This window comes from Syngnathus acus, chromosome 2 (assembly GCF_901709675.1).
Source record: "Syngnathus acus chromosome 2, fSynAcu1.2, whole genome shotgun sequence".
Taxonomy (NCBI): Eukaryota; Metazoa; Chordata; class Actinopteri; order Syngnathiformes; family Syngnathidae; genus Syngnathus; species Syngnathus acus.
The window spans coordinates 8,651,798-8,679,451 of record NC_051088.1 but is presented as its reverse complement, the minus strand read 5'-3'; the positions used below and the strand labels follow the sequence as shown (position 1 = coordinate 8,679,451).

The 27,654-nt window shown below is 39.7% G+C and overlaps 1 protein-coding gene across 2 annotated transcripts in view; it reads left to right on the top strand.

The window, feature by feature from the left end:
• LOC119119674 (plexin-A1-like) overlaps positions 1–27,654 on the top strand; it is a 158,110-nt gene that overhangs the window by 81,515 nt on the left and 48,941 nt on the right. For both annotated transcript variants that reach the window (XM_037246165.1, XM_037246164.1), the window contains exons 4-9: positions 1,033–1,164; positions 11,838–11,938; positions 12,043–12,166; positions 12,639–12,792; positions 13,245–13,344; positions 20,243–20,357. In XM_037246165.1, the coding sequence (XP_037102060.1) occupies positions 1,033–1,164; positions 11,838–11,938; positions 12,043–12,166; positions 12,639–12,792; positions 13,245–13,344; positions 20,243–20,357 (726 nt within the window). The remainder of the gene's footprint in view (positions 1–1,032; positions 1,165–11,837; positions 11,939–12,042; positions 12,167–12,638; positions 12,793–13,244; positions 13,345–20,242; positions 20,358–27,654) is intronic.

The window sequence follows — 27,654 nt, the reverse complement described above, 5'->3', positions numbered from 1 at the left end:
TCGGTGATCATCGTTCCCACATAACTTCACTTCACATAACTTTGTTTTACCTTTTTTGTTCATTGCACGTCTCTCTAGAATGTTTGAGTATTCCTTCCAAAAACATTCCAAATCACCTTCAACACAATAGGCAGTTTAGTCTTCAATGAACCTGCGAATTTCCATAATGGCCATCTTAAAAATGTCTGAAAGTAAGGTCAACTTCTCTGCCCCTCCCCCCGTTCTTTCAAACCGATTTATTTAAAGAACAAAAGTGAAGTGAGTAGCTGTCCTTGTTCAAGCTTTTCTTCACACAAGGCATTTGATTTCATTTTGTTGTAAACTCAGAGCCAAGACATTTTCCTTTATAGAGCAAATCCTGAAATTATTTTGATAAAACATCCCGCTGAGAATCTTCTCAAGGCTGATTCATCATCAATGCAGTTCTTACCTTTTATACAAAAGTGGATTTCAGCTCTCAAGAAAGATGCTCACCGACTGTGTTGACAGGCCAAAGCTTCTGTTGAAAAATATAAAGGCAATGCTGTTGTTGATTTGACAGATAAAAACTACCCAGAGAGGGAAATACTGAAATATTTGAATGTGGTAAAAAGTTTTGAAACGCCTTGGGAAAGGTTTACGTGATAGATCAATTTCACATTCTTTGGAGCTCTGCTTTCACCTCTATCAAGTTAAATAAAATGTAGCTCACTTCAAACATGAATATGTATGACACACATTTTTTGGTTGAAAGTAATTAAATAAATAAAAAAATCCAACTGTATTGGTAGAGAAATCTTTGAATTTACCATAAGATATTTTGTGCATCACTGTTTTTGATTGAATTTTGGTTCATTTGTTGTTTATTGTTGACTCACAATTGGGTGTCTAAATTCCGTGATTGGGGACAGTGACACATTTTTGCCAGGGTCAAATACTAGTTGTATTGTGGCAATCATGCCTGATGGAAATGTTTTCTGAGTGCTTGTTGAACATTGAGATGGCATTTCAAATTATAAAATACATTGTCTTTTTCTGCTTAACCCCTCCTAGATCCTTGTCAACTCAGTTTCCCAACCGGCTTTGCTGTATGAAAGCGTCCTCGTGAACGAAGGCAGCCCCATCCTGAAAGATTTGCTCTTCAGCCCAGATCACCAATACTTGTACACTCTCACTGATCAACAGGTAAAGTGTGAACATACTCTCAAACATTTAACAGCTTTTTAAGTAGCTTATCGACATTAGAATACAGTTGCCACTGACAACACACAAGTCATGAATAAATATCAATATCGGCCGGTGATACATATGATACAAGGATCCGCCTGTTTGTAAACAGTGCCAAATACATGCAACATACACATTTTCAGAAAGAATGACGCAAAGCAAATAGGAGGAAACGCACAAAAAATAGGAATATATTTGACCTTTTGAGCATGAACATGAATATATTGCACCTACGTACATATTTTCATCGGAACATTAATATCATTAAAAATACCTGCCTCAAATGTCTTCAAAGACCACCCCTACCCTAAAGAACTTCAAAAGAGAACGATGCATGTCTGTACGCACTCAAACAAGACTGTTGTAATCATTTCAAAAACAATGTGAAAAAGATTCTGCTCAAAGTGTCTGCTTTGTAGAGGATTTAAAACTCCTACACACATTCCTACATGTCTTTAAAGACACAGAATGTCACCATATTTCACCCCCAACATTAAAAAACAGAGCAATCATTGATTGAAACACTTGATTTTTCCTATCTGACTTGTGAACAAAGGACTGATGTCAAAGCACACAATTGCTCGAGTGTATCAGAGCATAATCATCACTACGTATCACATAACATATGACCCTTTGCGTTGCTCTACTTTTTGTCCTCTTCTCATTTCTTACCTGCAAGACTCTTATCTCATAGCAGCTAATGACCACACTGTGATAACCTTCAGTGAGATGTTCCCGGCGCATAGACAGAACTGCCTTGTGAGTGCTGTGTAATTTACCAAAGATTAGACATAATTGACTTCCATGTGTCTGGATGAGCACAGTGAAGAAGTCTCGTGTAATTGATATAAATGGACAGTGTTGGCCTGACTGGGGAATTAAGCTTGTCCATCAAGGACGGCAGTGCCAAAAAAGAGGCTTAGACTATACCAAAGAGGAGATCCATGAATACAAAGTCAGTGCAAAGGGAAGGCTACACGAGGAGGTATTGCATAAAAATGACCTTCAACTGATCAAAAGCACATCTCCAAAGATGTCTCATATGAAACATATCAACGAAAAAGCTATTTTTAATTAATAGCCACACAGCACAAACTTTTTTCTCACTCAAATTTCCATAAGCAAGAAAAACACAGATGAGCTAAAAACAGTTTATAAAAACAGTTATTAGAGATTCTAAGGCTCACCATTATCATTCCTTTTGTTTCCAAGAAGCATCCTGTAATGCAAAGCTAGTATTGCTCAGCACTTTTCTCAGCAATGTTAAAAGCTGACAAGTCATTCATGTTTCAAGTGTTCCCATAGGTTCCCTCTCATTTGCTGTTATCTACATTAAAGAGATTCGTTCTTGGCACCAGAAAAGTCGTTCTCAATTATTCAAGCCAAGTGTTTTATTTTTTGATGAGCACCAATATGTCTGTGAGGGTTAGCGCCGCGACTGTAGGGAAGACAGGATAAAAGCCTTGTAAAAACCACAATGATGGGCCGCAGTGATACTCTCATGTAAGGGTCAATATGCTTAAGTAGGAAGTACATGTATGATCCTATTCATCGCGTCCTAGAAGAGACAGAGTAAAAGGATTTTGTTTGGGAAGCACGTAATTGCAGTTCCCCTCTAAAGCTGGAACACTGACGATTTTCACAACCATTCTCAGAATCTGTCCGAAATCGAGGTGTGAGTACGTGTGCCAGAAAGGTGGAACACTATAATTGCTTTGTTGGATTTACCCTGTTTCCTTTTGTCAATCATCTTGTGGCATTTCTTCATTTCGTTTTGAATCTACACGAGAGTACAAGAACAAGTGCTCTCATGGAAGGGGCTTCAGATAGCAGAAGATCTCACTCTCCTACTTAATGCATTCATCATGAAAGGGCACCAGAAGCCTCTCTGGAGCATTGTCTGAACCCGAGGCTTTTGGATTATAGTGTTAAATAATTTGTCCTAGTTTGACAGTGGTGACCAAGCCTATTGGTGATGACAATATTTCAGTTTCTGAAGCCGTACACATCTGAACTTTGCAAAAAGCAATTTCCTTCTGCAGTCCGTGTTTAGCTTAAGTAGCAGAATGACCTGACTGTATTCAGCTTACTTTAGCATTTAGAGTATTTGATGTTTTTATTTAAATCAATCTACCCAATACTTGATATCGAACTCAGAGTATGCATGATTTAGCACAAATTTTGAAAATTGACATTCAGCCAGCATTTTTCAAGTTTATCCCACGTCTTTGAGCGAGAGGTGGGGAACAACCTGGACTAGTTGCCAATTAAATGCAGAGCACATGAAGACAACCCAACAGAGGCATTGGAATGACATCCAAATCCTATACAGGAAGGCAATAGCCCAGATTCAAACCCCCAACCTCCAAACTGTGAGTTGGATGTGCCAACTACTCTGCCATTCAATTAAAATTAAAATTTAGCATTCCCATTCCTATCTGATACTTTATTGTACACAAACATGCATTTATTACATTTTAAAAAAGCTAAACTAAACATCCATCACTGAATGGACATTTAATAACATTGTATTGCCACCTTGACAGCTATCTTTGCCTATATGGAATACATAAAAAAATAGATGAAACAGTGACTTTTGACTTCAATGTTTCTCATCATTACATATGAAAACATTTGGCTGTATTAAAATGCAGATTTCAATCATTCATAGTCCATTGCAAAATTTGTATCTGGTCTGAAATCAAATAAATAGAACTGAGCCGGATTTGCAAAGCCACTGGTACAGATAGTGATTTTGACTTTATTCAAGCACCAAAAGACTCTTTGATATCTGTCACTCTTATCTCTCGCAACAATCATACACATGGACCATGCAAGTGTTTGCCAAAGACATTTACTTCTCCCTTCTTATCCCACTTTTGTATTCTAACAAAAACCAACCATGTTCTACTTTGGAGGTAGTTAAATAATTTATAATGACCTCAATTTCCTTGTGTTAAATTAATAAATCAGTGTTATTTCAGACCATGTGCCATTTTTCATGATTAGTTGGTCAAATTTGATTGGACTCATGTCCCTAGTATAGACCTACCGGACAACACTGTAGAAATAGGCAAACCTACTGCTAAAAATCAAACTACACTTACAACAAGTTCATTGCTGGTCATTCTAAGACTAGAGGTCAGTTGAGAGGAATTTTGTCAGCTCAGCCAAAGAGTCCTAGCAGCTGCTTTTACGTTGTTTATTCAGCACTTCTTTTATTATTGTACATTGTACTGAATGGGGGGTTTGCATGTTCTCCCCGTGCCCGCGTGGGTTTTCTTTAGGCACTCCGGTTTCCTCCAACATCCCAAAAACATGCATGGTGGGCTGATTGAGCACTCCAAATTGCCCCTAGGTGTGAGTGCGAGTGCGGATGGTTTTTCGTCTCTGTGTGCCCTGCGATTGGCTGGTAACCGGTTCAGGGTGTCCCCCTCCTACTGCCCGTTGACAGCTGGGATAGGCTCCAGCACGCCCGCGACCCCTGTGGGGACAAGAGCTACAGAAAATGGATGGATGGATGGATGGATGGATGGATGGATGGATGGATGGATGGATGGATGGATGGATGGATGGATGGATGGATGGACTGAACAGCCAAAACAGACGCATACACAGAAGTTCCATTCTTGCTGCTAGCGTAATAATCACTTGTGATCATCTTTTGCAAGCTCGCTCACACGAAATGTCACAAAACAGCAACTCAAAGTCTCTATTTTTTTGTGACTTTAAGGATCTTTTTGACCTTAAAATGTTGGTAGTGTTGTATTATAGGAGTTCTTCTGTGCTTCGTTGTAGTGACAATATATTGAAAGGGGTCCTTTCAATCCCGCCACAAGAGTGAATCTTTAGTGTCTCAACATGCACTTGCCAAAGTCCTGTACATACAATCATCTTTTTTTTCTCCTCCGCCCTCCTTCTCCTCCCCATTCTAGCCTTCCTCTCTCCGTGTTGAATAATAGAAATGCCAAGTGAGGAGAGCTCAAACATAAAAAAAACCCATTTCCCAGCTTGACAGAGCAATTTACCTTTCCCCATATTCACTCACTCTCGTAATTAAAAGTGTTGGATTGCACTATCTTTGTCCCAGAGGTGACTCTCCTATCCTACACAGGCACCCATGCAGACACACATCGACACACAGACACACAAACACACACATTCACGCAACGCACACATACACAATGAGATAATGTAAGAGTGTCTGCTTTGTGATGAGAAGTGCATTTTTGATTAGCTAATGCAAGATTTACATATGGCTATCTTTGTCTGATACATATGTATACTGTGCTGTCTACACACACAAGCGCGCACGCACACGCACACGCACACACACACGCAAACACACACACACACACACACACACACACACAATGCTCAAACAATGTTTATTGGTCACTTCCAGTAAATTCAGTGAGATCACATATTTTTCACCTCATAAAATATGAACAAATGCCTAAGTCAATTTTGCCACTCTAGTCATTTTACCATTACATGTTTCAGTTGTCCCTAACAAAATACATTTTTCATCATGTCATCATGACCCTCTGTAGTTAATGTTGCTGATGTAGCAGTTTACTCAGACTCTGAATGCTCCCATGAATGACATCATGCAATTTGTCATGAACCAGGAATATTGCTATGTATTGATTTCAGGTGTAAAATACCCTCGTCTCATATAATCGCTGGTCATGATGCCACTCTTACTTGATGTGTTTTCATGAAAAAAATGGAAAATGTTACAAAATATAAACAAAAAAAGAAGGCAATTTTCCATCAATGAGAGTGCTGCTCTCCTTGCATGAGCACAAGTGTGGCATCACTCTCCAATGAAAATACAGATACAAAATACACAGTCACAGATATATCATGTGTAAGGAAGACATTATCGGGATATTTTTTTATTTTTTACAATTATTCTCCTCAAAATTACAATATGCAAATGCTTTAATTTTTTTTATTTCTATTTTAATGTAATAGATTCAAGATTCAAAGCGGTTGTTGTCATATGTACAATGAAAGCACTTTCTTTGTACAATGAAACTATTTCGCTGTCCATTAGGATGCCAGTGAAAAAGATAGAATTGAAGAATAAATAATTAAATAAAATAGAATAAAACAAAGTAAAATAAAATAGGGGCAATAATCTGTGCAAAAAAAAATCTAAACACAAAAAAAATAAAAATAGGTTTAAAACTGTAAATAAACTCTCCATATTATATTCAGTTTCTAAAAAAAGACTATACAGCCATCGTTAACTAATTAACACAAAGGGAAAGGTCATGCTTCTTTTCTTGTAAAACAGATTCATGAGGCAACCTCTTGGCAGCTAATGGCTTCACCTCTTCCTCCATGGAGATGCTCAGACAGTGACATAACGGGCTGATGATGCACCTCTGTCTATCGATTCGACTAGCCTTCAGAAACATGTGGCAATACTGCACAATGGAGAAATGGCAAGCCTGGCACCACATTAGAGGGTCTTCGTATTCAATTAACTCAGCATTTACTGCCCTTAGAGATCAGTGGGAAAAACTACACTATATTTCTTAATAAAATCATCTTTGGTATTTTGTCAACTTTGAAGTTGTTTTTAAAAAGCTGACAAAGGCAGTATACAAGTGGAAAGATGTGAGGATATTGAATTTTGTCCCCCTGGTCCTCCTGGCTAATTAGTGTTTTGAGTTTTGAAAATACCATCTCAGACAGTGTGGGCAAGCAGAATTCTATACTGCAGTGGTCGTCAACTGTTGGCCCGTGGGCCGAACCCGGCTCACAGAACTCTTCAGTCCGGTCTGCGACTGGATTCTATAATTATGAGGATTAAAGAGAAAATATCTGTTTCAAGAAAAGCTTGACTTATAAAGGCCAAAAATGCCTTCAGTTTTAATGAAATGCAGAAAAATAAACATCAAAAAATAATTTTGCTGCCAAATTTTGATTTTTTTTTTTTTTTTCAGGGTTCGGTCCCCAAGGCGACTCTCCGGTAAAATTCTGTTCCTCTGACAAATCGTATATTTGGTTACCCCTGGTGTAGCAACAACCCGCCTAAAGATATTACCGTTGAAGCTGATAGTAACATAATTTAGTGTCTTCTCACAGCAGTCATACAGTCCCATCAAGGCTTCTTCTTGTTGTGACTATTCTATGCAAAGCTGATTTTCAACTTGCTGCATGAAACAACATGAATGGTGTCCAGGAGATGAAAACAAAAGAGTCAGTGCAAAACAGTTAGGAAGGAGTGTCAAAGATACCAGCATTTAAACCAAGGGTGAGAAAAAGTCAGTCCAAGTCAACTAAATATTTAATATTGCAGCCTTTTATTATTTGTTATTGAGCTCTTCTGTTTGATTGTGTCAACAGTTATGCACATGCAGGTTTTAGTGTTTATAATAGGTAAACTTTAATCATTTTAATAACGTCTATAGCACGTATCATAGTGCACACTTCACTTCCGGGCAAATGGCTCTGTGGTTGCTGTACGTCTGATAAAGTACAGAGAGAATTATGAGAGTTGATCAGAATTTGATTTGTGAGACAGTCAAAGAAACAGACTGAGAGAACAAGATGGCTTCATAGTGTTGAGAGTAATGACGTGACTAGGATAGGAAAAAGAAAACGTGCTCAAGTGTGTGAATGGAACAAGCAGAGAAAGAACACAGAGATCGAGTAATTGCATTGCTTTTATATACTTAATAATACAGTAGAATTGATGTTATTTCTGCCAAGCAAAGGGTGTTTATTGGATTTGGTCACAATCTGCTAAGTCTGTAGAGGATTTGTTTTCAAAAGCTTGTCAGGTGGCAATTTTTCTTCAATATTTCTACTACTGTAAGGATCAGAACACATTAGCATCTTAGAAGCCCAGTTCTGCCTCATTTATGGGAAAAATAAAACTCCCAAACTTTCCCTGCTGTGGGTTTAATGGGCAGACATAACTAATACCTGATTAGATGTCGGCCTTGGGTGGAATAATGATTGAGAGATCCTCTCGTTATGTGGCAGCCATTTCTTGTTTGTCTACCTCCACCAAGGTTGACTCTGCCTGTGTCTACCTTTGATCTATGGCTTCATTTGCAGTGTTATTCTGTGTAACCAGACACATTTAAGACAGATGGTCACAGAACATAAACACAAACAAAGAGGCGATGAAAAGACATTGTATTGAATGAAGGAAATATTAACAATTTGGAAAAACTCAACCAGATCTATTTTGTTGTCTATTATATTTATGAGGCATCCTTGGTTCAGTAAGTTATGTGGATGCTCAAAATAGATCCAACACATGTAAGGCCAAAGGTCAACATTGTGTTAATCAGACAGTTTGTGAAGACAGTTTAATGACACAGACATATTACGTATGATCCCCCTCACCTTTACGAGGTGCCTTGTCACATACAGTTGACTAAATGAACATGCTGGCCTCTATTTGGAAAATGCACTATACAATACATTGCTAAATAAAAACAATCCTTTAATGGCATTTCTTGTGGAGAGTTGCTTCTCTACATTAGAAAAAACAGTCCAACCAGTCTGTTTTTTTTGGGGGGGGGATGAAAGTCTTGATTTTGGTGTTACCTCACAGAAGCCATTCATCGGTTTGTTGTGGGGCAGATGATGAAGTTATTTTTTTGGCCAATAATGGTACAACACCGAACATGGCACATTCATGTAGAGTGAGTCATTCAACGCAATCTCTCATGTGTTCTCCATCCGTCTACTGCTGCATTCGTTCATCACTCCTCCCCTTTTTCTTCCCATCTACCACTGCAACACTTACCCACCTCTTATATCGCAAACAAAAAAAGGCTCATTTGAAGCTGTTTTGTATTTCAAATACCTAATTATCACAGATCTCAAGCTGTTCCTGGACGTGTCTCGCACCGGTGGTGTCATTCCCTGTATCCACGGCTACCTGATCTTCTAATCCTCATTTTCTTTCCACTCCCCTTCTTCCGCTATCCACAAATGAATGTCTTTGCTGTGGCAAATAGACCTGGGATGGAAATGCCATATTTGATTCAACAATGGTGGTTCATATTTACTCTGTAAGACACAAGGCTCGTGCTTTCCCATCCTATTATGTGTTTTCTCAAACTCAATGAAAGAACCATTTCATCATCCACCACCCGGTCACTAAATCTCATTGTATTCCATTCTCTTTCTTTTGCTGTTGTGCTTCAGTGTGACATGTTTTTTTCCTCCTCCCATCCTTTTATCAGACTGTAATACTAACATGGTATTTGTCCAGGCGCCAAATAATGACAGTAATCTGGTGCTATTTGGTGTGCTGTGAAAAGGGACATGTTGGTAATGGTTGTATTATAATAGTTATCAGGCAAGGGTCACTATGAATCTGCTGTAAACTAGTGAGTTCACACTGTTCAGTCTGAGAATGAAGAGAAAGATGCATTAGTGGCATTTAGTTGAGATATGTGTTGTTTGTGTGAAAGCCATGTGAAATAGCATAATGCAGTATTTGGAAAATACCATTCTAGGCACATATTGCAACCTGAAATTTCAGATTTATATATATGCGTTGAAAATTACGGACACAAACATTAACTGGACAATTTATTAGATTAACGTTCACAAACTAATCAGATTACAAATTATCCAAATATGTACACTTTTGTGGCAACGGTGTAGAAATGCAGTGCATCTTCCAGACAGCTATTTGTTTTATGTTTTTTTTTTTCATATGTATGTGCAAATAAAAATGGCTGCTTATTTACAAGAAACAGGTCTAAGTATATACACTATTTGATTATTTTCTGACTTCTGTTTTTGCTTGTTTTTTTTTTAATCTTTTTTGATACAGCTCTAGTGTGGTGGCAACTAGTAGTAACATATCACCACCAATATTATCAATAGGTAAAGTGCGAGAAATGTCGACTGAGATTTTCAAATAAAGGTTTTTTCAATACATAACTTAAGTTCTCTACGTATTTTGTCTGTTTTTATCCTTTTTATTTATTTTTCAAATAGGGCTCGAATGTTTGATCATTGTCATAGTCGTGCACAATGCTAACCTTCATGCAGCAGATTCCTTGACGATGTCAGTGATATATTTTTAATCACACTTTGCTCATAAAACCACAAGTTAACCAACAAAAGGATGTAGACAATTGAAAGCTCATAGAATTAAAGAAGAGCTGTTGTAAAATTTGCTGTATAAATAATGTTGTATTGTATTGTATCAAGATGAAGACTACATGAAGAAACAGACTCCGCTCAAAGCATAGTCTTTTATTGTTTCTCCCTTAGGGCACATTTATTTGGCTGCTGTTTGAGAAGCAAGTCTATTTGCACAGCTTTATATGATGTCCTTGTTAATATCCAAGATCAGGGCTCCTCGCAGAAATCGTTCAAGCTTCATCTTATCGTAGACTCGCAGACACACAGATGCCAGACAGTCGAGATCTGCTTGACAAAATGAGTAATCTGAGATGTCTATCTGAATGGAGCATTGTTTTGTATGGCATCCATGTATGTTGAGTAAACATTTTCTTCTTGCTGTGCTTGTGTTCAGATGATGGCCTTATCGAAGTGTAGGATTCATTTAAATAACTGGCTGCAGGGCAAATGCTTGCCCGTACTGCATTTATATGTTGTAAATGGTGTTCAAGGTTTACTAGGCTAATGACATCTTGACCTCTGACCCATAGTTAAATTCAGCCGGACTAACAGGAGTAAAGAGGATTACTTCTACGAAAAATACTGCCACTGTGACCTCAGTAGACAGATTTCATGGCCAACCAATTCTAGTAATAATTCGGTTCTGTAAACGTTCCCAGTGCAAGTCTGGCGTGAAGTGCGCACTAACTGTGTGCAGGGGTGAGCTGCACCAACTGTCGGTATTTTCGCTAACGCACACAGCTTGGCGCAGTTAGAAATAGGAATTTTGCACCACTGTGGACGTGAAAGCAACCGACTTGATTCGCAGCCAGATGAAGCAGTTCGTCTACTCTTTTTAAAATCAGCGCTTGTGAGGCTCACAGTCCTTAGTATAGTCGAAACAGAAGCTGAGTTGTTGGAGTTCACGCGGGAGGTTGAAGCGCCAAAGTCCTGCCAGCAGACTTCCAGGGACAGATGATGTAAAGTTGGCCAGATCACTGCCATGAAGAGGGCATTTGAAAACAGCCCTCCACCCTGATGGCCAAATTCTGTGTTTGCATCCTGAATTTTGATGGTGATTTAAGTAAAAACTGTTGGACCTCAGTCGAGGTCTGCACTTTACCAAGTTTGTTATCAGCTTCACTGGTGTAACAGTCTAGCACTTCTGAAAGCCAAATGTCTTCCTGGATCTTTAAAATGAGTTATTAGTTGCAGAATACGACAGAGAGATATCCGTGTAAGCATATGATTTTAATCAGTGTGTGTGTGTTTACATAAGTTGGAGTCAGCAGGTCTCCCCCTCTAGCTTACATTACAAATATGCAGTGGTAAGACATTGCAAGCAGCCGCCTCCACAACCATTTAACTCGTATAGTCACAGTGGACTTGTTCCTTTAATCTCAGTTTTCAGGCACAGACCCCTGGTGGGCATATCCTTTCCCACTTAATATTAACAACTCTAAGTTTGGATTTTACATCAGGAATTGTTAACCATGTATGTATCTTACTCCTAGGTTACTCGAGTACCAGTCGAGAGCTGTGAGCAGTACACTTCCTGCGGAGCTTGTTTGGGATCAGGAGACCCTCACTGTGGCTGGTGTGTGCTGCACAATATGTAAGTGTATGCAGCCACAATTTTTCGTAATGGAATCTGCCAATTGAGCTATCCTATTTTTTTTTTTATGAAGGTGACACATGCATTTCATTCTGCTTTGATAGATGTTCAAGGAAGGATCGCTGCGAGCGGGCAGAGGAACCGCAGCGTTTCACCAATCGAGTGGATCAGTGTGTCCGACTCTCTGTCCAGCCTGACACCATCTCGGTCACTGTGTCAGAAGTGCAGGTATAATGTTGTGTTGCAGTAACTGTGGGGTTTTGAAAGCTGGGGTGAGGACATATATATACGTATGTATATACATATATTGTTGCCGCAGAAACGCTTTTATTTGACGTGTAAGAAAACATACAAGCAAAGCACAATATTGCATGCAAGAAAACAGCATTGTAGTCCAGACGAGCCAATAGGACAAATTCAAAATCAACTGTCAACAAAAAAAACTAACTAACTAACTAACTAACCCTAACACCATCAAGCTGAAAAATATCTTATGTCTTCCTGCAGACTGTTCTGTGTTTATTATTGTTTTAACAAACCAGCATTGCAGACAATGGTTAGGATCACAAGGCTAGGTCTGTAAAGTAACAAAAAGGCTCTAATCTGTCCGGAGGAATCTGGAACTCTTCCATCTTCAAAGGTGATGTTGCTCTATGGTTGTTTAATTGTATTTAATTACCCTAACCTCTCCTCCTCCCAGTTGATACTTCAGACCCAGAATGTGCCCAGTCTGTCTGCTGGGGTGAACTGCTCTTTTGGAGACTACGTAGAAACGGAAGGGCGCATCTACGGTGGTCGGATCTTCTGCTTGTCCCCCACTGCGAAAGAAGTGGCTCCCATCACGCACAACCAAGGTAAGACAGTATTCTATTGATAGTGGTACGAGGAAAGTTTCTAGGGCCATGCCTGTGGAATAGGTTTTAAGAAACATTGTTTTTATAAGTATTTTTGTATAAGGAGAGATAATATGTCAGGTTTCTTGCTTCACCTTCTTTTGTTTTGTAGAAAACTAATCACTAACCATAGAAATATAGACAGGTAACCTGGAAGCCTGCTGATTCAGTTGAAATCTTTGGAGCAGAAATATTCTGTATGTGAAAATGTCAACTGTACAAAAGTGGACACATACTGTGCAATGAGGCAGTTAACATTTCAGAATATATTGACTCGGATTTGACATTAATGAAAGGTTCATGAAACAAATCGCGCATGCTTACTGAACTGCAAATGTCAAATGTAACAAAGGAAAACTGTTGATTAAACATGTCATAAAACGCACGGATGTTTCTCAAACTTTGACCCATAGGTGACCAGCGTGTGATAAAACTGTATCTGAGGTCAAAGGAGACTGGGAAGACGTTTGCTAGTGTGGACTTCATCTTTTACAATTGCAGTGTGCACCGATCGTAAGTTGACTATTTATTGTTTGTTTTTTTTACTCAATTTGTTCGGGTATGAACAAAGTAAACCAACCTTGATCAGCTCCAAATGACAAACAAATCAATCAAGTTAGACTATAAATGAACAGTGGTACTCGTCTGATGAAACTGTTTCCCTTCCCCTACATGTCTTTGATTTAACGAAGCAGCACGTTTTAATTGGGCCAAGATTACTAAAATACATGCTGATTTAGAAAATGAAATATTAACGTGAAAAACCCTCAGTGAAAAAATCCAACCCTAATGACACATTTCAGGAATTTGCTGGAGGTAGGTAACCATGAAGGTGCACAATGACTCAAATTAGGATTATTGGCCTTTGTGGCGATCTGGCAAGAAGGTGAGTTGGGAAAGACATTGATCCAAGTCCATTGAAAATCTTTATTAGAGCCTGCAAATCATGGAGTATGATAACAAGTGAATGGAACAGTTTGTGTGTGACCTTTGCTTATTCATTATCGGTATTCGGGTCATTTCGACAAATCAATGAGTTAATTACATTTCATGCAATGATAAGATTACTAATGGGTGAAGTGATAAATCAATTGCAGAAACATGCAAAACTAAGATGTGTAATTAAGCTAGGGTAACACATTATTTGGCAATAAATGCACCCTAATCTGAATGCCATCTAAATCTGAATGCATTATTTTGTTTACTGCTATTTGAGAGTGCCAGACATTAGTGTAGTGTTATTTTAGGTCTCTTTGCATACATAAGGATTTCTACTTGCTATGGCCTTAATTATCAATGGCAGTCTTGGCACATTTACAAGTTGATCCCAGTTAAGACTAACAGTCACATGACTTAGGCAGAGTCACTCCACTGTCACGGCGGGGCTAAGATTGTATTGACTTTCTTCCACATCGATCAAAAACAGCTTCATGGCTGTGTACTTCATTTTTTGGTATTATTTAAATAGCTCATGTGGACCCAAGCATTCTAAGCCTGAATGCCAACTAAATAAATTTGCTCGCAAGTTTACTTCATATAAACTAATAAAAAACATCTGAAGTGACTTATTTTTGTGTTTGAGAAACCCTGAAGTGAATAGTAGATGAGGAAAGACAGTTAGATCATAAATGTTCATGGTCTTAATTGAACTGACCTGCTAGGTAAAGGGTAAATAAATATGAATAACAATTCATGAAGCATTGCCTCCAGGCTGCCCCCATGTGTGACTTTCACTGTGGTGTAGTTATTGCATCCTTCAATGCGTAATGAATCAATGCTTGAATTAGTATGTGCAGCTCATTTTTGTTTCCCAACAATGGAAAAGATACATCATTCATCTGACAACGTGGGGTGAGCGAATTTTGTCTTTGACAGCGCTCACACACACACATTTGCTAGGCATGAATATTATTAGCATGATTATTATATATCCTTCAAATCCGGGGGTGTGGGGGGGGGGGGGGGGTCTTGGATTTGGGGATCAGACAAGAACACAAATGGTGGATGAAAGGCAGTCCCCAAGTACCCACTTCCCAGATCTGTCATCTCCCCAGCCAAATTTACATTAGCAGCCTGTAAAGGTCTCTTTGCAGTTTCTTGTACACATACTTGAGCGTCTCAACCTTCCCCAGTGGAGTGTGTTCATGCCCACAAAGGCACAAAACACCCTTTTATAAATTGGCCACGCTTCACCCACTTAAATGTGTCTGTGAAAATACCAACATTTCCAACCTGCCTGTGTGCAGAATTAGACCGTACGAAAGTAGAGACTTATATTATAATCACACTGATAGACTTGCACAACAAATCAAACAACAACAAACAATCAAAACAAAAGAAAAGCAAAAAAAACTAATTGTTAATAGCACTCCCCACAAAAATGAACACACATATACTGTATATAGTCTTTGTATGTATATTTTGGAAGTCATTTCTAGTTATTAAATTGCATAGGTATATTAATCTTGTGACAGGCAGTATCCTACCCATCCACAATAGCACACTTCTTCTCTTGTCCAGCTCCAGGACAGCAAGTGCAAAGCGCCCTGTTCTCCTTCTTCTCCATCCCACCATTCCCTTCCAGACACCCATTATTTCCTTCCTGCCTTTTCCACCTTTCCCTCATCTCACCCCTCCTTTTCCTGACCACGACCCCTCTTAGCCATCCCCTCTATCCTCCCCACACTTCATTTTTTGTGTCCCTCTCTCGTTCATCAAGCCTATTTCATTGCCTGCACTCTGCTCTTGGCCCTGCATATATCTGCATAGTAATTGCCCGTTAATTAGCTCTAGCTGGTCTGTCTTTGCAGCATAATGGAGTGAGCTTGGTGAGAGGGCTCACCTGGGCCTCTCGTCGGGGCTTCTTGGCCAAGCTGAATCTTTGATCCATTATGTCAATGTGTAGTGTTTTGTTGTTTGTTGCAGCTAAACTGTATGCTGCTTTTTTCCCCTCCTTTGACGCTGCTCCCCTGAGGACTCCCATGACATTGTTAACCTACAGTGAAGTCACTACCACAGCAGCTGTAACATAAAACCACATATTATACACCCCCACAGCCACTCCCCTCCCTCTAGTATCATCTTGCTACTTTTAATCTTTGACCTCGCCTGTAGGAAGCCTGGCACAGAGGCCACAGCTCTCAGTGGTAGATAATGGAGTTGCCCCCCATGGGCATGTTGGAGGATGAGAGCGCACAGGCTCACAAAAGCAGACACACAACAGCTGACGCGCAACGGCAGGCGCGCGCGTGCGCGCGGCAGGCTCAGATGCGGAGCAGCCCGCAGGCAAGCAACCTGGTGGGGCTCGTGCGTGGACTCACACAAGGCAAAGCACACACTCGCCAGTGTGTGATGCATTTCACATTGCGCACAAACAGGTGCGCTCTCAGTCAGAAGGCCCTCAAAGAGACAGAAGGCACAAAGTTGGCACAGCAAAGGAGGCTGCTGGCTATTTACACAGTCTTTTACCATATTAGACATTTGTATTAACAAGAGGCTTTGTGTAGTTTAATTTAGCATGCAGGAGGAAGAATATTGCATGTTTAAAAAGGAAGAGGAAAAAACAATAACGAGTCCTGAAGGAGAAAGACTGGAGCGAGCAGGAAATTACCCTTTTGAGAATCAGACAGTTTGCGTTGAATGATTCTAGTCCTTTGGCTTTGGGAAGGCTATGTCTAAAAACCTTCGACAAGAAAATTCAATATCAATTCAAATTCAAAAAGCTTTATTGTCTGTTAAAAGAAACATTCATTTTTCTTTGGCGTGCTCCATAAAGCATTACTGTCACAATCACACACATACTATAAAAGAACAACAACATATGTCTAAAAATCTCAATAAATAAGTAGCTAAAATTGAGTTTGTTGAAACAATTAAAGCAGAAGGAACAAAATAATTTTTGTAGACGGTTTTCCTGGCACGAGGGTCCCTGTAGCGAATAGTACATAGTTGGTAAAATGCTTGTCTGCTTATTGTCAGGGTGGCTTTGAGCAAGGCACCAAACCACCCTTATGTTATGTCAAGGAGCCTTCACACTGGCAACTCATGGATGCCTGCTTGCATGTAATCTGCTTCTGGCGCTGTGCAACAAAATTATGCATCCATATATTCATCCATGCCTGATACAAGGGTTTCTAATTAGGGTCATCGGTGAGCTGTAACTCACACCAGATGAGTTAAATATGACTCATCATTTTTTTTATTCAGAATTAAAAGGGGAAACAAATCCGAATGGAATCCGTCAGGGTCAAACTATCATTAAATATATACGTATTTAGCCAACAGGCATTAAGAATAAAAAATACATTAAAGCATTTTTAATGGTCATAAAACTGTAAAGTGTATCACTATTAATATTACAGTGTAACGTGCTAAACTTCAATGCTGAATTTAAAAAGAGAAGATCCAATACTGTTTTTTACATTTTTTAATGTCAGAAAAGTATAAAAAGATGTTATGCATTAAAGCACACAAGTTTGACAACCAGTCAGGCAGTGATGTACTTTGAATATGAGTTTGCTCAACACTTCTTGTTCAAATTCCTTCTTCATTTGAAATTTATAGTACAAAATAGCACCCCCTCAAATGTTTGGTTCAACTGTATTAGAATATGAAAAAGCTGAAAAGTGAAAAGGATCACTGAAGAGGGGGCCCCACACTCACGCCACCCAACTTGGGCTCGTATGTGAAGAATAGCCCAATGTTGGGAGGATGCCCCTTAGAACGATACAAGTGTTTACATCATTGGAAACTGTTTATGGAGTTTCCTGTATAGCCATCAAGTCATTTTTGTTTGCTAGCGCTCCAGTTTCCAATATCTGTGACCTGGCTTAATTAAACTGGGGTTTGAGACCTTCATACTCACTGGTTTTGGACTTCACTGTGACAAGATGCAATAATATCTTCTAATGAGTCTCAGTCTCCTGCTGAGAATCTTCTCATTTTCTTCTATAGCTGAAGAGCTGAGAGCCCAATGCACCATTTCATGACCGCTTTGGATCCTCATTAGACAATGTCAAGTTTTACTGTGTATTACACCGATTTGCCTGTCTTTCTCAGGAGACTTTTGTAGAGTTTCCTTCATAAAGAAAAGAGCTCAACGCAATGGCACTTTTGACCTTTACCAAGAAAGTCACAGTTTAACACTTACTATTGACTGGAAGAAGTCATCATTTACATACAGTGCTTAATTTACTGCAGTGACTCATGATAAGGAATTACATCTTCATAACTCTATTCATAATCTAACTTCATAATTAAAAAATGCAATTAGCTCAGAGAGGATGGAAATGTGTTTGACTTGACTCTGTTGCTGAGGCCTTGTAAAGAGCGCTGGTAATATTGGCCCGGTGTGTGTGTGTGTGTGTGTGTGTGTGTGTGTGTCTCTGTGTGTGTGTGTGTGTGTGTGTGTGTGTGTGTGTGCATGTGTGTGTGTGTGTGTGTGTGTGTGTGTGTGTGTGTGTGTGTGTGTGTGTGTGTGTATTGAAGGGGCGGGTGGTATTGACTCTAGTAGTTTAGCAGCGCACTTATCCAGGCCAGTTGTCCAAATCATTGACAGCTCCACTCTCGGATGCCAATATCCCGGTGACCCAGAGGAATACAGCTATGCCAATGCAGGTGCATTCGTGTCTCTGTGTTCTGTGTATTTGTCGCTTGCCACACACACTGCGTACAAGCAGACGAACAGCGATGCAAGGAGAAATCGATACAGCCTGTGGTTAATAGTGAGGAGCTTCTGAGTCACCAGCTCAACTATAACAAACCTCCGAATGTTAGCATAACCTCGGTGCACCTCTCACCCACCCTATGGTAATCCGCGACAATCGATTGTGCATCTCAAGCAGCAGCTCAGTCGGGCCTCAAGAACTTATTGCTGCTTGTGTCTGTCCTGCGATAGCTACAGTTTCTTTAAATCAACTAGGTATTTTTTAATCCTCCAAAATAAGATGAGTTAAAAACTCAATATTGTTCTTAGGTGCCAATGTGAGTATGAATAGTTCTTTGTCTATATACGTATGCCCCGCTATTGGCTTGTACCCACCTTTAGCCCAAAGTCAACTGGGATATAAAAACATATTCAACAATGGAATAGTTTGCTATCATTTCACTTTGCTTTCACCTCATAGCATTTAGTACATCAAATTGTTTAGAATCCTTGTTTACAACACCACTTTAATAGTTTTGCACAGATTTCGCTCACATTATCAAGCAGTGGGAGCCATGATGTTGTTGTTTTTTTGTCAACTAATCAGCTTCTGAATACTGTATGTATTTTTATGCACTTTCCTTACTGATTTTTTGCAAAAGAAGGACAAGAGGCATTCTGCAGAAAACGGCTTATCTTCGACTGCCAGCTTATTGCACTTAAAGCCTCCAAGAATGGAGCATAAGGAGAGAAGAGTGGATTCCTCTGGTTTTTCTCTCCCTGTGATGTTTTCATCCTCCACTCTGGTCTTGCTGACAGCCTGGATAAAGTCTTAATACGCAAGACCACAGTCACACTTGTCATTTCAATGTCATCGCTACTTCTGCAGTGATGCACATCCACACATTCATCACTAAATGATTATTTTTTGAGGCTCAAACTTGAATCATTGTAGAAATCAATTGTTATTATTATTAATTATTTTTAATTTTCTTATGAATAGGGCCGCAAAGTTTGGTACTGTTTCTGTTGCGGTTCAATTGGTATAAAATGGGAAGACAAGGAAGCTGCTGCACTAAACAGAGAGACTTTGAGAAAGAATGCTGCCTCATGCATCAGAACACGTGACAAAGACTTAGTCTGAGTCTGATAGTGGTTAGCACATCCGCATCACAGTTCAGAGGTGCATGTTCAATTGTGGCTCCCGCCTTCTTGTGTGGAGTTGTCTCCGTGTCTGCGTGGGTTTCCTCCGGGTACTCCAGTTTCCACCCACATTCCAAAAACATGGATGATAGGCCGATTGACCACTCCAAATTGCCCGTAGGTGTGTGTATGTTTGTTTATCTATGTGTGCTCTGCGATTAGCTGGCAACCAGTTTGCGGTGTTCCCCGCCATCCACCCAATGACTGCTGGGATGAGCGGTTTGGAAGATCAATGGGCGAATTTTTTTAAATCAAATCTTCAGTTTCTTGCACTGGGCACAAAAATAGAGGCCAAAAAGTCAACCCTTTATAGAGCACTTGTTAAAAAAAGTTTATTTTGCAAAATTGTTCAGTGTTTATCATCAGATGACAATACATTTCATGATAATTGTTTGAGAAAGATCCTTCTGCTTTCCACAAATATAAAATATGAGCCAAACAATATGACAGTCTGTACTTAACAGAATTATTTGATGGATATTGTTTTGTTCTGAAATGTGCTCTTATGTGTTGGCTTTATTTGTTTATTCCATCAAGACTGCCCTCTTTGTGTCACACATGCAGGTGCCTCTCCTGTGTGGATGGAAAGTTCCCCTGTCACTGGTGCAAATATCGCCACATGTGCACACAGGATGCCAGCGACTGCTCCTTCCAGGAGGGACGCGTCAACACCTCACAGGTTGGTAGTCTCCTTTTTCACATGCAAACAAGAACCAAATAGGTCTATCATCATGTTGTATGTATTCTAATCCAAATGCAAAAATATTCAAGTAGCTTACCGTCTGTCCATGTGAATGATTCCTCCGTTTTTTCTGGATTTGCCATTGATGTTGCTGTGCCTTTTCTTGACAGACTGATTGGCCAAATTGTTGAGGGGTTATAAGGACACCTGTTGCTTGTCTTGATGCAAATGTTGCCATGGCTACAAAGACACTTGGACTATCACTTGATACACATAACCTATAATCTACAGCTGCGTATTGTTGCTGCAATTCTACTTGAAAACTTGACATAGAAGGAAAGAGGAAAATGCAGTATGTATGAAAAAGATGACGCGTTCTTTTATGCATGTATGTGTTGAAGGCAAAGCACACACTAGTGCGGCAACAAGAATACTACTTCTGCAGCGTGGGCTTTTTAGAATTAAGTGGTTAAAGAAAGATGTAAAAAATAAACGACTTTTTGCACAAAATCCATAAGCACCACATTGTTAGCTCCCACGATGTTGTGCACATGTGCCATTGTGTGGCCATTAATAAATGTCACATACAGTACACACATAATGCCTGGAAAGGTTTCCCCATATGTCATTAGTCGTCACATGCCAGGGTGATTGAAGTCACACTACACTGCTTGTCCTCCCAAAGACATCTGTTGATGTTTCTCAGACTGACTTCAAATCATACCCTTGTTGAAAGAGAAAGAAATGCATTTATCTAAGCCACAGGAAATTAGCAATTGTACTAATACGCTAACCTCACAGATGCGCTTGGCCCCTGAAATTTAATTCTTTCCTGTCTCTTCCTGGATCTGTAAATGTATATAAATCCACAATGTTGTGACAGCCGATAAAGAGCGAAGCACATGAGAGGCGACCAGGCAGAAAATTGCTAGTTGGAGAAACACTCGAGCAGGCCATCAACAACAAATGTGCATAAACACAAACAGCGAGAGAAACAAACACCAGAAGGACAAACAAACACAGAAACAAACAAATTGTCTTTGCTCCACTGATTCCAACATTTAGTTGGTGGATCCGACTGGCCCTGGGGTTGCTCGCTATGACTGCATTCCCATTCTGAGATATTAGCGCAATAGGGAAATCATATGAACAAAACCATACATAACATTTCCTTTCTTGGTGAGGTCGGGCCGGGTGGATGCGGCGATGCTTCCATCATGGCTCCACAGGCAAATGAAAAATAAATCCCTCTATTAGCATTTTTATCCTTACAGGTTCTCATCAAATGTAGTTTATGCTGAAATCTGCTCACAAAAATAATTAAACAACCTACAAACCTTATGCTTGGCAAGGAAAATTATTACTCAATGGGGTGCACATTGAGCCTGTTAAAATGTGAGATGCACCACACGTGTGAACTTGGGCTTCCCTAAAGTGACCAGCATGCGCAGAAGAAATTTGAAGACTCAAGATAAAACAAACCCTAAAGTGAGATTCTGAGTGGTTGTTCGTTTCTTTGATTGAATGGTGACCAGTTTAATGTGTCTTTTCTTGCCTTAGTCAGTCAGCTAGGATTCCCTCTGTCACTCCTGTGACCGTAATGAGGATGAACACTATAGAAAACAGGTGGATGAGTTTTCACTGTCATACCATTGAAAAATGTGTTAAACCATAAAATATACGAATCACTCGTGCAATAATGTCTTGTCACATAAGTAAATGGCAACAACTGGGGAAAAGCACACAGTTAATCCTTTATTCATACTGACTGAGGTAATCGTACAGAACGCTGAAGTTTGACAGCAATATTTTTAAGGAAATTTTGGTTTAATGTAATATTACTGGGAAATTCAATTTTCAATGTTTCTCTGTAATTTGTGTAAAATACTGACATAACTGTCCTTTTTTAAAATTAAATTTTTATCAACGACAGGCATTGAGGCACATTCCAAGAGCCTGACCTAATTCCAAATTATAAATAGACTACAAATCAGTCTATAATGCATACTGCACAGTGGCTGCTCCATGGGGAGTTGAACCTGCGGCCTCATTGATAATCAAAAGAAGGCCATGTTGGGCTCCAGACGAACAGCAGGTGAACACGAGATATGTGCGCCAGTGCTCCTCTCCGTCTTAATTACAGAATATATCAGTATGATGAGTGAGCTGGCTCTGCGTTCATATGTTTACGTCACCTTACTGCTGCAGTCGACACAAAAGTATGCGTGCGTGCGTGTGTGTGTGTGTGCCTGCATGTGTGTATGTACCATGAATGTGCACATGTGTGCATCACAGCTCATGTGCGCCATGCCAGCACCCGGTTTTGATCCCTAGCAACCCCTTTCGCCTCTATCCTCTTGTTCCCGCCATTAGCGGCAACATGTCAATTAGAAAGAGGCAGGCATCCTCTTTTTTGTCTATTTGCTTCACAGCTTTTTATTATTATTATTGTGTGTGTCTGCTGCTGCTCAGGCTGCCACACAGCATTGGGCAGCCTGACTCAGAGGCTGTGTGTCTGAGGCTGGCACCGGGTGAGCTTCCCTTCTCCCCCTGGGTCCGTCTGCCACTGATAGACTCACTCTGTGTGCGTCCCGTGTGTGTATGTGTGTGTCTGTTAATTATTCAAAGTATATTAAAGCTTAAAGATGCATCTCCAGATGCTTCTCTGATCGTCGTCGTGTTAAATGGAGAGAGACAGATGAGATGAGAAGCGAAAGGTGGAGCATCCGCCGTAAAACATACGGGGGAGGAGTTGCAACGGTGGCCTAGTTGCAAACTCATACAAACCGCCAGGGGACTTTATATAAATGTGCAAGAATTATTTCTGCAAATTAATAAAAACAAGACAATGATAACCCTAACAATTTCTAGTTGTCCAGCACACCTTTAGAATGGCTATGGTCAGTTTTCTCTCTGCATGGTAAATTAATTTGGAGTTAATGGTAGTCTTAATGGTAATCTCAAACATGACATATTTTTCAAACTTATTGTCATACTTTCACATTTATTTTCCATAAATCAAACTAAAAATTCACAAAATCCAGCTTTGAATTTCTATACTAATTATGTTCAGAGTCACGGCAAACTGGAGCCTATCCCGGTGGACTTTGGGCTAATTTAGCAGACGATATTCTGAACTCGCCAGCAGGGTTATACTAATTTTTATTTTTTTTTATTATTGGCTATTTTATTTTAATTTTCATTAACTATAATAACCTTGTAACCCAGTCAACCACATGGGACATTTTAAGACAGACAATGATTCACACATATACATACGTACACTGTCACTGAACAAAGTCGGGCGAGCGAACCACCAAAGTGTCACAAATCACAATAATGTACTGAAAGGAACGTTTTGATCCTCAAAATAGTCTCATAAACAATATCATTACCTAAATTACCATAGATACTGTGTAGATATTTCAGGTTTTGAAAGAATATAATAAGCAGCGTGGAAGTCACAACATTTGGTGGAAGACAGGTGTGACAGAGGACTCAACAAGTTCAAACAAATATCAGAAGAAATACCTCAAAATGGCAAGAACAAGATTGATGTTGAGGAGATTGTGAGATAGATGAGTGGGAGGCAGATGTGAGGCATGTTTAAGATTTCAGGAGTTGAAACCTGACTTTATGGTCATGACAAAACCTGTGCCTTCGATTCCTCAATAACCGCTTAATAATTCTGTTATTTACCTGGCTTACTTTCTTCCTTCTCGGCGAATGCTGATGATTTGATTCAGAGTACTGTATCTGCTGAGACAGAAATTATTCATTTCTACATTCATACTGATCATATAAGTAAATTGCTTTTTTTGTTAAGTGTTTTCAGGAAGTTTGTTGGAATCGCTGGATCCTTTCATGACTTCTAATTAGCCACGCATTTTAAGTGTCAGCCTCTCAGCCTCAGATGGTGTGAACTTTTTATGTTTTATCTTGACTGCTTTACTGCCTTTTCCACCTCACTCTCTATCCCCCATCGTCAGGGACCGAGATGAGTGGGTGGACTGTGTAAAAGAGTTCTTACAGTTCAAAGTGTCTTTCATTGAATGCAAGTGCTCCTCGTCTGGTGCGATGGGGCCTGGCCTCCTTACACCTGACACCAGTCGAGGGAATCGCTTCATTTGAGCAAAGTAGATGAAAACTTTTCTTATTGAAATGGAGCACAGGGGGAAGTCTCAGAGCTAGAATGAAAGGGAACCAATAACTTTGTTACATTCCCTGGTAGATATTCCTATTAGATACAACCGTTCCACTCTGGCCGCTGCTGCATAGTATGTATTAAGAATCTGGTTGTGATCTGCACAACCAAAAGGTTAGAGGCTAAAGTTCACATTGACTAATATTATACTCACTAAATTATGGCAATCATTGATGGAGGTCATTGTTTACAGTAAAAATGTGAATAGGTCAGTTTTGTTAGCACATGTTCTTGTTAACCCACTGCATATTTTGAGTGGCTCCTATTGATCCACTAGCTGATGGCAATCACCAACATCCTATTCTTTGACTATCTGAGCTTTGATAGCATCCAGATAGACATGCAATCACACTTGGTCATCAGAGATACCACACAGAACTGCAGCATTCTAATGGAGATGTGTGTGAAGAGGTCTGTACAATCAGCACTGTAGAGGTCAGATGCATTATCTTTTCTCCAGCCTTGGTGTGAACCACCTCATCCAGAGACCACTATGCAAAAGATAATGGTCTTGGATCAGGATCTTTGAACCCAGAACATCCCAATATTTCAGCAGCCATTTCACAGTAGTAATTAACATGTGGCGTTACATGCAAATAATAATATTAATACTACTAATGATAATAATTTGGATGGTGTCCAGAAAACATTAATCAATCGGCAGGCATAGTTGTGTTGTTAGCACCAACCCAACTCTGGGGTCTGACTGTGTGAGGTTTGCGTTTTCTCTACGGGTTTTCCCCCCACAGATAAATGCACGTACTGGACATACAGCTCTATACTATATATGTCCACTGTTCATCCAGTAAAGCTGCAGGTCAGATTAAAAATCACATGTGCTGAGTGAAAGATCTATATAGGTAGAATGTTTAAGGGGCTTTGTGGGAATACAACCCAGAACTGCTCTATGTACTGTATTAAATGGATTCATCTGTTGGGATTAGAAACGCGCATTGTCGCAGTTCCTTGAGATATTATGTGTTGAGCATATCGTTACTTTCAGTTCCACCTTGTCTCTAATGATGTCTGGTTCTCCCTCTCTCTTGGGAGATGTGGTCATCATATTGCTACCTTTTCCTTTCCGTGTGTGTGTAAAATAAAGGAACTGGTCGATGGGGTCTTGTCCCCTCCTTTCTGAAACAGTTCATTGGACTGTAACGCTAATCCATGGGGACCCTCTTCACTATGGTGACCCGGTGACACACACGTGCACGCACGCATGCACACACACATACACAGAGATACATCCTCATCTATCATACTCACAGAGTGTCAGTGCTGCTGGAAGGTGGCCCCCTGGGTGATGGCCAGGAGCCAATCAGTGCTCTTGCCTCATCTCTGACATCATCATGGTCAGGACATCTCCTTGCTTATAGTAAATGTAAATTGGGAAGACAGCAAGTAGATGATCTAATAGTTTTAGATTTGTCAATTACATGAAAATGAAGTAACTGTTGTTTTTTTCCTGCTCCACATTCTCCCACTTACTATTTTCTTGTGTGCTGGGAAGAAAGTCCACTGTTTGATTCATATGTTTATAAAGCTGTATATATGTTTTATATTATACAGTATACGGTGATAGGACACTACACAGCTCCTCTAAGAGGATACCGGCCAATGCAGAAACAGTTGGCAGGATTCTCACTTCTATATCTGAATTCTGAGTTTGCAGTGAGAACTTTAATCCTCTTCTGTAGCTCTTAAATATTAGAAGAAAAATTACCAAAATAATGATTCCGTTAAAATACAGCTATTATACATAAAACTTTGATACACATTGATTTTTGAACTTCATAAAGATCAAATGCAAATGCTTTTTCAAAACTTAAATTAAACTTAAATAAAAACATAAAATTAAGCTGTTATATATATAATATATGTTGTTGTAAATATTGTACATAATGTAAATAATGTACCGTACATGAAAACTAAAAAAAAGTTCTGTACTGATTTAAAATAACGTTTTCAACTGGCTGAATTTATCATTAAAACGCTTCCTTTGAATATGTATTTTATCTTGCGACACAAACGTGAGTCTGGTTTTCAATGTGCAGTGGTAGACAAACTCAATTCTGCTGAGGTCTCACCTTCACAACTTTGATCAGAGTGTCAGTAGTTTGCCCTGTGGCTAATGTAAAACATTCCCCACAACTAAGAGTGTGTTCACTGACTTCACAGTGCCAGAGGGCAAGATTAACTTTAGCGTGAGATGAATATGTGTGTGCAGGTAGTAAATGTGGTTGTACGAGTTGACCATGTGAGAATTAGTTTAGCTCAAAGCAATGTGGTTGACTGCCATGTAGCAGCGCTCCAACGTGCCCTCTTCAGGTCTCATCTCCCACTTTAATAAATGAGTCAATTGCTCCCATGAAGACAACCTTGCTTTTTTCCCCCCTCTTCTTCCCTCTTGCTTCACCTCTCCTCACATTTTGCTCACCCACTGGTTTAGTTATACTATCCCACAGTTGATCTTTTACTATAATTAAATCTGGAATTATTTGATGATTTTGGTACGATTTTCCAGGTTTTTCGAGTCGTCCAGGACCGTGTTTGTTTCACCTGTGACTGACCGAAATGTCTGTCAAGGCTAAACACAGGGGAATCTGTTGCACTTTTTGGGAGCAGTAAGGCAAAGGTCATCACCATCATCCAAAAGTAAAAAGGATTGAGATTACTTTAAGGGCAAGAGTGAAAAGAACAAGTGGGGGGGACATCCACAGAACTGAGAATTGCCCCATGAGGAATCCCCCAGTCAGAGGAGAATTCTGTGTGTCTTTGCGTGCTCCACTATGCTCGGACACCTGTCACCACTCCTAATGAAAAAGGCCCCCACAATCCTCTGCTGCCAGCACTTTTTTGTTTTGTGTATGAATGTGTTTGCGTGTGTGTGTGTGTCTACCGTGCAGGATTTCCGTGTTGTAATTGGAACAGATGTTTGAACATGCTCCTTCAACGTTAACAATAGCTTCTACTTCAGAAGAGACACTTCACGGTCGAACCCACGTATTTGGTCATGTGCATTCACACCAACCAAACACAAACACACACACACACACAATCCTTTTTTTTTTTTATTCCATTAGAGCCTTG